Source organism: Rhinopithecus bieti, unplaced genomic scaffold (assembly GCF_001698545.2).
Source record: "Rhinopithecus bieti isolate Rb0 unplaced genomic scaffold, ASM169854v2 scaffold_11380, whole genome shotgun sequence".
Classification (NCBI taxonomy): domain Eukaryota; kingdom Metazoa; phylum Chordata; class Mammalia; order Primates; family Cercopithecidae; genus Rhinopithecus; species Rhinopithecus bieti.
This window is the reverse complement of record NW_016807225.1, coordinates 693713-707578: the sequence shown is the minus strand read 5'-3', so window position 1 is coordinate 707578 and position 13866 is coordinate 693713. Positions and strand designations below refer to the sequence as shown.

At 53.4% G+C, this 13866-nt stretch overlaps 1 protein-coding gene across 1 annotated transcript in view; it reads right to left on the bottom strand.

Moving 5' to 3' along the window:
• Positions 1-1651: 1651 nt before the first annotated feature.
• VSX2 (visual system homeobox 2) overlaps positions 1652-13866 on the bottom strand; it is a 24204-nt gene continuing 11989 nt past the window's right edge. Inside the window, exons 4-5 of the mRNA XM_017880664.1 lie at positions 4591-4771; positions 1652-3779 (exon numbers count right to left, since the gene is read on the bottom strand). Coding sequence (XP_017736153.1) covers positions 3454-3779; positions 4591-4771 — 507 coding nt within the window. The 3' untranslated portion in view covers positions 1652-3453. The remainder of the gene's footprint in view (positions 3780-4590; positions 4772-13866) is intronic.

The window sequence follows — 13866 nt, the reverse complement described above, 5'->3', positions numbered from 1 at the left end:
TTTGGGAGGCTGAAATGAGAGAACTGCTTAAGCCCAGAAGTTCAGGACCAGCCTGGACAACATAGTGAGACCTCATCTCTACTAAAAATTAGCCAACGTGATGCACACCTCTAGTCCCAGCTACTCAGGAGGCTGAGATGGGAGGGCACCTTGATCTGAGAGCTCAAGGCTGCAGTGAGCCGTGATCACACCACTGCACTCCAGCCTGAGCAACAGCAAGACCCTGTCTCAAAAAGAAAGAAATCAGTAAATAAATACACTCTTCTTGGAAGGTCAGGAGGGCTTTGGAGGGGAGAGGACTGGAAGGATGACAGGTGGTTTACTTCCTGGACAGTTGATGGAGGACAGGGTGAGAGAAAGGCATTCCTAGACCGAGGATGAATCCTGCAGGGGCTGACATGCCAGGGAAGGCCTGGGAGCAGCCTGGCACGGCAGGACTTGAAGCCAGGCTCATGGCTGTTTCCTGTCCCCACACAGGAGCTGGAGATTTCCTACGTGTGCCCCTTAGGGTCCTGGTCTGCGAGGACACATCTGGGTCCAATCCAGGGTATTAAGACTGCTGACCTCCTGTCATTCTCCTTTGCTGATGGGCTGCCAGAAACCTCATCCACGAGGGAGTTCACATCTAAGCCAATATGAAACAATCTTACGAGATTCCTTGAGCCCAAAGCTCAAATACAGCCTGTCTCATCTGCTCACCCCACTCTCTCATCTCGTAATTCCATCCAGCACATCATCAAGTTAGTGGGTCACGGCCGTCTGCAAACAGTTTCATGTGGTCTTCCTTGAGCTGTTTCTCTTGTTGACTCTCCTTCCCTTTGACAAGGATTTAGCATAATCTGTCTGGCTTTCAATTCCAGATACTGTTACCTTTTTTGTTTGTTGTTGTTTAGGTTGAGGGTAAGATGTGGAAGGGCACAGGTGTGCACAAAAGGAAGGGAGTTCTCTTGGGGGCCAAGGTGGGCTGTGGGCTTCCACAGAGGGTGGTAGGAAACAGAGTTATCAGTAAATCAGTACCAAAGGAAAGAGGCAAATGCCAACTACTGTGTGGGGAGTAGGAGGGAGTCAGAGGTAAGAACTATGGATCTTTGGGACATTTAGGTTGTGTCGAACATGGAGGCCGATCCCATGTCACAGTGATGAATGTCATTGAAGGGTGGTATGGTATCAGCTCCGTGGAGAGACGTAGGCCGCTTGTACTCCTACAATTAGCGTAATTTTTTAAAAAAGGAACCCAGTAATTTAGACCTAAAAATCAACTTGTAGATTTACTTTTTTTTCTTTTTGAGACAGGGTCTTGCTCTGTTGCCCAGGTTGGAGTGCAATGGCATGATCTCAGCTCACTGCAACCTCCACCTCCTGGGTTCAAGCGATCCTCCTGCCTCAGCCTCCTGAGTAGCTGGGATTACAGGTGTGTGCCACCACCCCTGGCTAATTTTTATATTTTTACTAGACACAGGGCATCGCCATGTTAGCCAGGCTGGTTACGAACTCCTGACCTCAAGTGATCTGCCCACCTCGGCCTCCCAAAGTGCGGAGATTATAGGCATGAGCCATCATGCCCAGCTGTAGATTTACTTTTTATGCCACCCATACACACGGAACACAAACCATTCCCCACCCACAGTGGACTCCTGGATTCCTCCCCTGCTATTTTTAAGTCAATTTTATTCTTACTTGTATCTTTACAGAAAATGGCACAGAAATCACAGGTTTCGAATACCTAGAAGTTATTACAGTTTTATATTTCAAACACCTCAATATCAAGTTTCTTTCTTCTCACTCTATGTACATTATTTACACACCAGGGGCTATAGTCTAACACTTCAAACCAACAGGGACAAAGACAAGAAGAACCAGGGTTGGGGGAGGGAAGCTCCATAATGGAATGAAGAATAAATCAACTTTTAATATGGAATTAAAGTTGCAGCGCACACTCAGGCCTTTCTCTAACGAGGTATTCCCTGCAAAGGTGGGTGGGGTGGTGGATGGGTGGATGGGGTCGGGAGCCTGGCCTGGGAATCTAGATTAGGCAGGTCAACAGAGCTATATGCTCCCATTGCTCATGCGAATGTAAAAGGCCAGGCCAGAGAGGTCGCCGTACTAACAGGTCCACCCATCAGCCGGCAGAAAGAAGCCCCGTCTGTTTATTCCATCATGTTACCATGTTTTAGTCTATTGGACATGCTTCCTGGCATACAATGGCATGAAGGCGTGTGTGCCTGCAGCTTAGCTTGGGCTTACTCCTGGCTTTCTGCCTTGCTTCCAGCCTTTTTCCTATCTTTCTGAACAGGTCAAAGGCTTTCTCTGAGAGGTGCTCGGCCCTAGGCCCTTAGCCCCCTGTCTGTCTGGAGTGAAGGTTTCTCCAGCAGGCCCTTAATGCGTATGCATAGCCCCAGGCCGACTCCAGGCTTTGCTGCTTAGTTGAGGCCAGGCCTGTAGCTTCCTAGATGTCATTTACCAGCCAGATTGGGTTGTTCAAGGCAGGGCACATGCAAACTCATAGTTCACAAGGAGCTGTGGGGGAAGGGTGCCTTCACAGCAAGTCAAGGTCACAGGCAGCATATCACAAGAGTCGAGATGCTTCAGGACTCAGGCTCAGGGGCCCGAGGACCCAGGGTAGAAGGTTTGAACTCTTGCACAGTGCAGTGAGCCACAGCATTTGTGAGGCATAGGACATGGACTCACGGCACACAGTGTACATTGCCACATGCCACGTAGGTGCCTGTGCTGGGATAAGCCAGTGGGCAGGTTGGGTGTGGAGAGGGTGGGTTCCTAAGGGTGACTATGGCAGGGCATGAGACCAAGGGTGGCTGAGGGGCCCAGGCTGAGACTTCCCAAATGTAGCCTGCCATCTGGACTCCACTGATGGGTGGGGCAGAGGCTGGGCCTGCACAGTGTCTTCACACTGCAGACGCCCAGGCCCAGCCAGGTCTGCAGGAAGGAACAGGCTGAGTTGGGAGAAGACTTTTGCTGAGGACTGGGGTGCTCAGGATGCTGGAGCTGCAGTTCCAGTCCTCCGTCTGTGTAACAGCCATGGCAGGCAATGCACGATGCATTTGCAGCAATGGGCTTTAGGCATGGGCAGAGCGGAATGTAGAGTTGGGAAGGAGGGCTCTTTAAAGCAAGAGAACAGAGAGCAAAGGGTGGCCAAAATCAGTGAGCGCTGCAAAGGGATTGAGAGAAAAGGGGCTTGAGGGGACGTTGTGGGCAGCAAGAAGGCTTCTGAGGCTGGGATGCTGGAGAGGTCAAAACTAGATGAGGGATGTCTCAGCATGGTCCGGAGTCAGAACCCAGCGGTGCCTGCAGCCACCAGGGGTGATGGAGGACCTGTGGGGGACAGGGAGGATGGCAGAGGCCAGGCCTGGGCCTTGCCTTAGAGAGCACCTCCCAGCACCACAGGCTCCGAGGAGAGTAGAGTCTTGGGGCTGTGGCATCTGAGCGTGCCTTGACCTAAGCCATGTTCTCCAGCTGCGGTGGACTGAGCCTCTCCGCCGGCCTGTCTTCATCCATGGCCTCTTCCTCCTCTGGCTTCTCGGTACTCCGGGCCAGGCTGTCCGGCCCAGACACAGTCCCCAGCACTTTGGTGCTGTGCTCCTGAGCTTTGGCCCGGAGCGCCGCAATGCTGTTCTCCCTCAGTTCCTCCTGGGAGATGGCCGCCTGAGCGTCGGGGCCCCGCTCCTCCTGCTCCATCTTGTCAAGCTTGGGCAGGGCCTGGCGTTCCCCCTCGGGCTTCCTCCCCGACTCGGCTGCTGCCTCCAGCGACTTTTTGTGCATCCCTAAAAGAATTGTTGGTATTCGGGTTTAGAAAAGCGCCTGGGAAAGCCATCTTGAACTGAAAACGGCAAAGATAGAGAGAGGCCAGAATTAAGGACGAGCAGAAAGCCTTACTTCCCACACCGCAGTCACACAAGTCCCAGGGCTGGGCCAGGGTCAGGGAACAGGGAGATGGGTCGCCAGTCCTGTGGAGGACCTCCCCCTGCCAAAGCCCTGGGCACCTGGGCCTCAGGTGGCCTGTTCTGTCCCTTCCAGGCCATAGCACATGCTCCCCTGTCCCTCCCCCATGGGATTCCAGATCTTAGAACCCCAAGAGAAGCTGGTGGTGTTCTTAGATACAGGCCCAGAGGGCAGGTGGGGAAGTTGGCAGGTGGGGAAGATAGCAAGTAGAGAGATTTGGGGGACAGAAGTCCTTTGGGCAAAGCAGAATGGCATCCAGAGGGACCTACGGGTCCTCTCAACCCCCAAGGAAGGCTGTTTTGTTCACCATAAGCCCAACTCTGGCCAAGGGGAGAGGAGGGTACAGACCCCAGGGTAACAGCCACACCTTTCTCACAGGACAAAATAATCCACAGTTAGGGACTCCCTCATGATGAGAGTTCTTGGCACCCAGAGCAAGTGACAGACACCAGGCCCCAGGCCCACCCTGCTCTGAGTCCCCCAAAGTAGAACAAGAGGTTTGCTTTGAAGAGCTTCTCTCCTGCTAGGCTGCTGTGGCCCAAGTCCCCCTGCTTCAAGACTCTGTCCCCCTCTCCAAGGAGCCCGCTCTCCTCACCGCAGGGGCAGGGCCCCAAGGAGGGTGCGGGCTCTTACCCAGTAGCCACGGGGCACAGGAGTCCATGATGCCATCCTTGGCAGACTTGAGGATGGACTCGGGCAGGGGGATGGAGTGCCGCACCATGGCCCCGTAGAGCCCGTACTCCGCCATGACACTGCTCCGGCCCCAGCACTTCTCCCGCTTCCTCCACTTGGCTCTGCGGTTCTGGAACCAGACCTGCAGGTGCACAGAACAGGTCAGAGGCTTGCTCTGAGAAGTGCTGGGCCCAAGGCCCTTACCCCTTGTAGGCCTGGAGTGAAGGTTTCTCCAGCAGGGTGTCCTTAACCTAAGCTTGCCCACTCCCTGGTGCCCCCTGGGTTTCTCCAGGCTCAGAGAGTATTCAGAAGGAGGACATCAGTCTTAGGAGAATACCATGGGTAGTTCTAGGGAGATGGGGTATGGATGCCTCCCGGACAGAGTCTTACAGGTGCACAGGACCCAGTGTCGTCGGCTGTTTGCGGATGAGAAGACTGCCACGCCAGTGATGGTTCTCTTGCATGTGTTCACACCTCCAGCACATAAATCTTTTTTTCTGATTTGCAGAGGGACAAATTCCTTTCCCAGCACTGGACTAGCAATGTCTCTGGCTCAGGGTTTCCTCTCTGCCAGAAGCCCAGAGCCAGAACCATCCAGGAGGGCTGCAGGTGAGTGGGGGATCAGGGACAAAGGGCAGGGGACAGTCTTAGGGGCACTTCACCCAGGTATCAGGGAGGCTGGGAACTCAGGGAGGGAGACTCCCCTGGGAGGCCTGGGTCAGCCTCCCTCCTCTGCCCTGTCCCAGCTGAGCTCTGCCAAGCCACATGTGCCCTCCAGGTACCTGCTCCCCACAGCTCTGGGCCTAACTCTGAATGGTATCTGGGGGAGATGGGCCAGGGATGAAGACAACATTCTCCAGGGTTGAGGAGCAAATGGGAGGAGGGACCTGGGAGGGAGTGGGGGCGGAGGAAGCACTAGCGAATGTGTCTCTGGCCCCAAAGCTGATTGGTGCAGGGTCTGAATGACAGTGGGGTACCCTGGGGTGTCTGCAGCACTCTAGCCCATTTGGGAAGAGATCCCAGAATCCCTGCCAGGTTTGGGGAGGGAAGATTTCTTGGTCCCCCAAAGAAGCTTTCCGGAGATTTCCCGCAGCTGACAGAGCCAAGAGCCCCTTGCATTGTCCGCCAAGGAGGTCCAGGCTCGCAAGGAACTGGTGGGCCCCAAGCTTGGCCGGTCCCTTCTCTCCCCTCACAGCCCTTAAAGGCTCTGACCCCGGGGACAGCGAGTCGCCCCAAGGAAGTGGAGGGAGTGGGGCGGCGAGGGGGAGGACCGAGGTGGGTTCGGGAAATCTGTTCATTTCCTCCCGATTTCCTTGCCTGCGTCTGGGCCGGCCCCGCCCTTCCCTCCGGGCCCCCTCCCCCGCGGCCGAGGTATCAGCTTTTAATGAAAATTGCTCCAGCTCTATTCAGGAGGCGGCAAAAGAAGAGTCACCCCCAGGGGCAGCCCTGGGCTGATTGAAAAATAAGTTAATTTCAGTTTGAATCGATGGGCCTCAGGCACTGAAATATCACGGGAAATTAAAGCGGCTGCTCTCCCGGGAGCCGCGGCATTGACCCGCACTAATTAATGCTGGGGAGGCAGCGCTCGCCTCGCCGCGAGCGCCCCCGCTTCCCCGGGGACCCCCAACTCTTCTCATTTAACTAATTAGACGGGGAAAATTGGGTGTTAATTTGTTTAGGATTTTCCCCCTTCCCCCCGGCAGCCCCTCGCAGTCCCCGCCCCGCGCGGCGCGGAAATGCATGCAGGCTCGGCGGCAGATGGCTGCCCGGGTCACGGTGCAATCTCCTCCGACTTGATTGCTTGATTAGGTCGTTAGCACATTAAAAAAAAAAATTGCTTGCCGTCTGGCGCTGGCGTGATGAGTGGGACGCGCGGCAGCGCCTGGGTAATTTATCTTTTTATACGGCAAAGAATTTGATTTCAATCTGCAGATATATGGGGCGCCTTTGACACCTGTTTAACATCGCGCCGCTGACAGCTTAACCCTTCGCTGCCTGGGGAGCCCGAGCTGGGGCCGGCGGGGCTCGGGGGATCAGCACGCTCCTGCGGTTCCCGCCATCGCCGCTAGGTGGCGGAGTGAGCGCCCGGCGGCCCGGAGTCTGTGTCGGAGCGAGGCCGGCCACCCCGGCAGGGGGCGCTGCGGCCCGCCCGCCTCGCATCCCCCACGGAGGTCACAGAACACTGCCCTGGGCACGCGCACCTTTAGGTTGACCCAAACGCGTGCCCTCTTGCTGCTTTGTTATTTGTAAATAACTGGGAGCCTCTAAACATGGGAGCGACACGGCCTTAGATGCCCCCGGCCTCTCCCGCCCCGAGTGACGCCGTCCCTGTTCGGGCAGCACTTTTGCTGCCACCGGGTTTGGCAACTGCAGTTCCCGCGCAGAACTGGGGGACTGGGAAGCGCAGGTGCAAGGCCTGTGCCTGGTCCGGACCTGACCGCCCTGGGAGACCACTGCCAACGAAAAGGTTTGTGTAATTCAAAGGCCGCTAGATGGCTGTCCTCCGTGCCCTGAAGGGAGAGGGGAGCAATGCCAGCCGGGCTAATTCGGGCCTGCGTCCCGGCCTGGCTCCATGCCGAATGTAGATCTCCCCAGTGCTGTGGGCCTGTGCTGCAGGATGTGTGCCCGACCAGCTGTCCTATCCGGGGCCTGCGGTTTGTCTGAGGCCTCAATCCTGCCCCATCACCCTCCCCTTAGCATACCTGCTTGCTGCAAGCTGCTTTCTCCCACAGAGGAAAAATCTGAAAGGACTAATCCACATACAAGTATGATTCCCGGCCTGGCACAGTGGCTCACGCCTGTAATCCCAGCACTTTGGGAGGCCGAGGCGGGTGGATCACCTGAGGTCAGGAGTTCGAGACCAGCCTGGCCAACATGGCGAAACCCCATCTCTACTAAAGATACAAAAATTAGCCGGGCATGGTGGCGCACACCTGTAATCCCAGCTACTCAGGAGGCTAAAGCAGGAGAATCGCTTAAACCCGGGAGGTGGAGGTTGCAGTGAGCCGAGATCGTACCACTGCACTCCAGCCTGAGCAACAGAGCGAGACTCTGTCTCAAAAAAAAAAAAAGAAGTATGACTCCCGGTTTTATCCACCTCTCAGAGAAGACAGCAAAGAATGAATCCCCTGGTGATGGAATTCCAGACACCAAGTGTGACCACAGAGGACTGGAGAGGTTTGGTTCATGAATATAAGAAGCCACCTACTTCCTGGTCGGGAGACAGTCTGTCCTGCTTGAATACATTGCATTATATTAGGCTGGTGCAAAAAGTCATTGCGGTTTTTGCCACTGAAAGTAATTACTTTTTTTTTTTTTTTTTTTGAGACAGAGTCTTGCTCCGTCACCCAGGCTGGAGTGCAGTGGCGTGATCTCAGCTCACTGCAATCTCCACCTCCTGGATTCAAACAATTCTCCTGTCTCAGCCTCCAGAGTAGCTGGGACTACAGATGCCTGCCACCACTCCCGGCTAATTTTTGTATTTTTAGTAGGGACAGGTTTTCACCTTTTTGGTCAGGCTGGTCTCGAACTCCTGACCTCAGGTGATCCACCTGCCTCGGCCTCCCAAAGTGCTGGGATTACAGGTGTGAGCCACTGTGCTTGGCCGAAAGTAATTACTTTCAATGGTAAAAACCGCAATGACTTTTGCCCCAACCTAATAAAACAAGGCCACAACCCCTCAACTGGTATCTGTACGACCAGACTGGAGAATGTTTTGGATTTAAGAAAAAAGATGTGATGCATAAACCACAGTAACATAATGTCCTGCAGCAGCAGCACCTCATGATCAAACCCATCAGCTTCCATTTCTCAGCAAAGCATTTATGTACATGTTCACACTAAGAACAATAAATACATTCCATAAGGTCTGGTTCGGTTTTTGCCATCACTGAGTTTTGATGCCAAATTTATAAAAGAGTGTTCTGTTTTCAATGCAGTTTGGACTTAGGGATTCTGGAGAAGGCATTGTGGAATATAGAAAAACAGAGATGCCCCCACCCACCCAGTGTGGATACCTGGCAAGGTGCACTGCCCTGGCTTCCCCAGGAGTTCCACGAATACCCATGGTTGAGATGGCGCAGGTTCTCAGATGGAAACAGCATTTTTAGGGTACTAGAAGGGGGTGCAGACTCGGGATTCAGATCATCTCTGGGGCCTATAAACAGAACCATTTTCCTGGGTCTCCTGATTTGGGCAAATGAATATCTGGCTGATCCGTAGATCAGACTTTGCTCACAGACACTCTCCCAGGGGAGCCGGTGCCAGCTGGTCGCTCAAACCAGAAGTCATCCAGACCCTCACTTATCGGCTCCTGGAATGCTTGGCTCTCTGTGAAGACCAGATGCTGCTCCAATTTATGGAGGAAACCTGGACGGCCAAAACAATTTCTTTCTAAGACAGTTGGCAAGGATGCTGTGGCAATGGTGCCTTGGAGGGAAGTGGACAAGGAATTAGAATTAACCCTAACCGCTCTGTATATGTCCCTTTCTATTACCTGCCTGGAAGCCACCAGCCTGTATATAGAACTGAAATATTTACAAGAAGCATTGAGGCCAGCCAGTCCTGACCTGGAATTCCCAGCTCTGAAAAATTGCTGTGTGACTTTGGGCAAGTTACTTGACTTCTCTCAGTCTCAGTCTCCAAATGAAAGATAAGAATATCCACTTTTCAGGGTTGTTTGGAGGATTACATGAAATAAGTGAGTGCCTAAAATCAGTGCTTGTCACACAGAAGGTGTTCAATAAGTGTTAGTTTTTGGTAGAGGCACTGAAAATAAATGGAAGCCTGCCCGGAAGGCAAGTTAATCAATGGCATTACCTGGCCCTCTGGCCTCCTTCACATGCCCTTCAAGGCTGGACTGACAAATAATAACAACAACAATCCAGGAGGAGGGGAAGACACATCCAACCTTCGGCTGTATATTCAATACAGATAGCCTCTAGCTCCCCCTTAGGCATTTGGAGAGCTAAACACCGGTGTCCCTGAAACTCTTCCCATATTTCTTTTTTTTTCTTTCTTTTTGTTTTTTTTTTTTTGAGACGGAGTCTCGCTCTGTCGCCCAGGCTGGAGTGCGGTGGCGCAATCTCCACTCACTGCAAGCTCCGCCTCCCGGGTTCACGCCGTTCTCCTGCCTCAGCATCCTGTGTACCTGGGACTACAGGCGCCCGTCACCGCGCCCGGCTAATTTTTTTTTTGTATTTTTAGAGGAGACGGGGTTTCACCATGTTCGTCAGGATGGTCTCGATCTCCTGACCTTGTGATCCGCTGTCTCGGCCTCCCAAAGTGCTAGGATTACAGGCGTGAGCCATCGCGCCCGGCCTCTTTCTTTCTTTTTTTAAAATTTGAGACAGAGTCTTGTTCTGTCGCCCAGGCTGGAGTATACTGGCATCATCTCGGCTCACTGCAACCTCTGCCTCCTGGGTTCAAGTGATTCTCCTGCCTCAGCCTCCCAAGTAGCTGGGATTACAGGCACCCACCACCATGCCCAGCTAATTTTTTGTATTTTTAGTAGAGTCAGGGTTTCACCATGTTGGCCAGGCTGGTCTAGAACTCCCAACCTCGTGTGATCTGCCCGCCTTGGCCTCCCAAAGTGCTGGAATTACCGGCGTGAGCCCCTGTGCCCGGCCTCTCCCCAAGCCCTTAAGGCTCCAGTACAGGGGAACACCCACACAGTGCCCATACTCACTGGGAGTGAACTGTGGCACAGCAACTAGAAGCCCTAGGCTGGGGATTTCTGCTCTGCCTCTAGGTGCCTTTGTGGCTATGAGTGCATTTTTTCTTTTCCTTCCTTCCTTCCTTCCTCCCTCCCTTTCTTTCTTCTTTCTTTCTTTCTTTTTTTTTTTTTTTGACGGAGTTTTGCCCTTGTTGCCCAGGCTGGAGTGCAATGGCGCGATCTCAGCTCACCACAACCTCCACCTCCCAAGTTCAAGCGATTCTCCTGCCTCAGCCTCCCGAGTAGCTGGGACTACAGGTGTCTGCCACCATGACTAGCTAATTTTGTATTTTCAGTAGAGATGGGGTTTCATCATGTTGGTCAGGCTGGTTTTGAGCTCCCGACCTCAGGCGATCAGTCAGCCTCGGCCTCTCAAAGTGCTGGGATTACAGGCGTGAGCCACCGCACCTGGTCGAGTGCATTTCTTAACCTTTCTGAGCTTCCCATTCCTTACCTGCCCTGTGATACCACCTCTCTGCAGGTTTCTGGTGAAAATTAAACTGTGTGTGGGAAATGCCTGCCACATAGTAAGAGCTGAAACACACTGGCCTAATGCTTGATGAATTCTGTGGGCAGATGTGCAACAAGCTTTGCTTTCTAGCAAATGTTCTAGGATACCATTCACATGAAACCATGTCATTTTATCTCCCACCTTTGATATTTCCTCTCAGCATTTAGGCTCCTTTTCTTTTTTTTTTTTTGTTTTGAGACGGAGTCTCGCTCTGTCACCCAGGCTGGAGTGCAGTGACTGGATCTCAGCTCACTGCAAGCTCCACCTCCTGGGTTTACGCCATTCTCCTGCCTCAACCTCCCGAGTAGCTGGGACTACAGGCGCCCGCCACCTCGCCCAGCTAGTTTTTTGTATTTTTTAGTAGAGACGGGGTTTCACCGTGTTAGCCAGGATGGTCTCGATCTCCTGACCTTGTGATCCGCCCGTCTCGGCCTCCCAAAGTGCTGGGATTACAGGCTTGAGCCACCGCGCCCAGCCTAGGCTCCTTTTTCTACATGGACTGTTGGTTCTGACAAACCCACAATATTCGTTTGATCCCTCTCTTACTCACTTTCCTGACCGCTCACTTTCTAGAAGGGACTGCTCCTCTCACATGGGAGTCTGGTCCCAAGCTCTTCAGGAGACCATGTGTCAAGGTGCCAGCGAGGACCAGAGCCCTGCCTTATACTTCAGTCAGGGTGCCAGGGGCCTGAAAAGGGGCCCAAAGTGACACCCAGGGCCACCAGATTTGGAGTCCCAGGACAAAGTGAGTTGGGAGGACCTTCCAGTTTGGGAATGACCCTGGGTTTCTTTTTACCTTTTTTTTGAGATGGAGTCTTGCTCTGCCACCCAGGCTGGGATACGGTGGTGCGATCCCGGCTCACTGCAACCTCTGCCTCCCAGGTTCAAGCAATTCTCCTGCCTCAGCCTGCTGAGTAGCTGGGATTACAGGCACCCGCCACCATGCCCAGCTTATTTTTGCATTTTTAGTAGAGACAGGGTTTTCACCATGTTGACCAGGCTGGTCTCGAACTCCTGACCTCAAGGTGATCCGTCCTCCTGGGCCTCCCAAAGTGCTGGGATTACAGGTGTGAGTCACCACGCCTGGCCAAGCCTAGGTTTCTTGATACATTTCTCCTCAGAATTATCAGCAGCGATACTCCAGCAGCAATCAGAAAGCTCAGGTTGGCCAGGCGCAGTGGCTCACGCCTGTAATCCTAGTACTTTTGGAGGCCGAGGCGGGTGGATCACAAGGTCAAGCGATCGAGACCACTCTGGCCAACATGGTGGAACCCTGTCCCTACTAAAAGTACAAAAATTAGCTGAGCATAGTGGCGTATGCCTATAATTCCAGCTACTCGGGAGGCTGAGGCAGGAGAATCACTTGAACCCGGGAGGCAGAGGTTGCAGTGAGCCAAGATCATGCCACTGCACTCCAGCTTGGGCAACAGAGGGAGACTCCATCTCAAAAAAAAAACAAAAAAAGAAAAAAGAAAAAAAAAAAGAAAGCCCAGTTTGTGTGGAAATCCTGTGGCTGTCCACAACTGTCTGGTGGGTGCCTCCACAGCAGGCACAGAATGTGCCTGTGCCTCCAAGGGTAGACTGGGCCCAGGGAAGGACTTCTTGCCAAGTGGATGCAAAGGCACAGCTAGCAGGCTAGGCAACCCTATCAACTCTTTCTCTACGTGGGCAATCAGCAGGAACAGCCGAGGCCATGCCTCACGCCTCCTCTTGTCTCTGCATCATCACATAGCTGCTGTCCTGCAAGCTCCCGCCCTGGCATCGCCACCAGATAACAGGGTTCTGTCCCTCAATCCTCTCCCAGGATACCCTCTGCAGTCCTTCCAGGATCGCCCTCCTAAATACCTCCTAAAGGAGATATTGTGCATGACAGATGCCCTTTGCACATTCTGGTCTCCTCGCTACCCCAGGCCCTGCCCTGCAATCTTGTCACATGCCATCAGGCCTGGCTTTGTCGGCCATGCCATGGGTGAGCGTCCATCACATTCACCCAGTCTCTTTCTTCCCCTCTGGCTGGAAGCTGATGAATTTGGGATCATCGCTGGCATAGCTTAAGGGCTTCACACTCTGCACCCACTCAGCACTTCAGCCACGATTTATTTCAGCGCGCTCTGTGCAGCCCAGCCTGTCTCAGAAAAGCGGAGTCTTGCTGCAGCCTCTGTTGCCCACTAGGGGGCAGCTCCGACCACATTTCCAGACAGCCTCCTGCCTGAGCACTAACAGGCCATTTCCTTCCTCACCCCAACCCCCTGCCACCCATAACGCCACTTTCTTCCACTCATATTAACCCACTCAGAACAGAAACACCCCTCTCCTGAGCCTCCAACTCAGTGTGTTTACATTCACTGCACACAGAATCACCTAGAGAGATTTAAAAGCATACAAATGGCAACATGAAGATGTTTGATTTTTTTTTTTTTTTTTTTTGAGGCGGAGTTTCGTTACCCAGGCTGGAGTGCAATGGCTGATCTCAGCTCACTGCAACCTCCGCCTCCCGAGTTCAAGCTATTCTCCCGCCGCAGCCTCCTGAGTAGCTGGGATTACAGGCATCTGCCATCATGCCCGGCTAATTTTTGTATTTTTAGTAGAGATGGGGTTTCAGCATATTGGCCAGGCTGGACTTGAACTCCTGACCTGAGGTGATCTGCCCACCTCGGCCTCCCAAAGTGCTGAGATTACAGGCGTGAGCCACCGTACCCAGCCTAATTTTGTGTTTTTAATAGAGATGGGGGTTTCACCATGTTGGTCGGGCTGGTCTTGAACTCCTGGCCTCAAGTGATCCACATGCCTTGGCCTCCCAAAGTGGTGGGATTACGGGCGTGAGCCACCCCACCCTGCCAAAGATGTTTGATTTTAAACCAATTAAATCGGAATTGCTGGGTGTTTGCAGGGGGAGCCCATGGGCGTTTTAAAAATCTGTCCTGGGGGCCGGGCGCGGTGGCTCAAGCCTGTAATCCCAGCACTTTGGGAGGCCGAGACGGGCGGATCACGAGGTCAGGAGATCGAGACCATC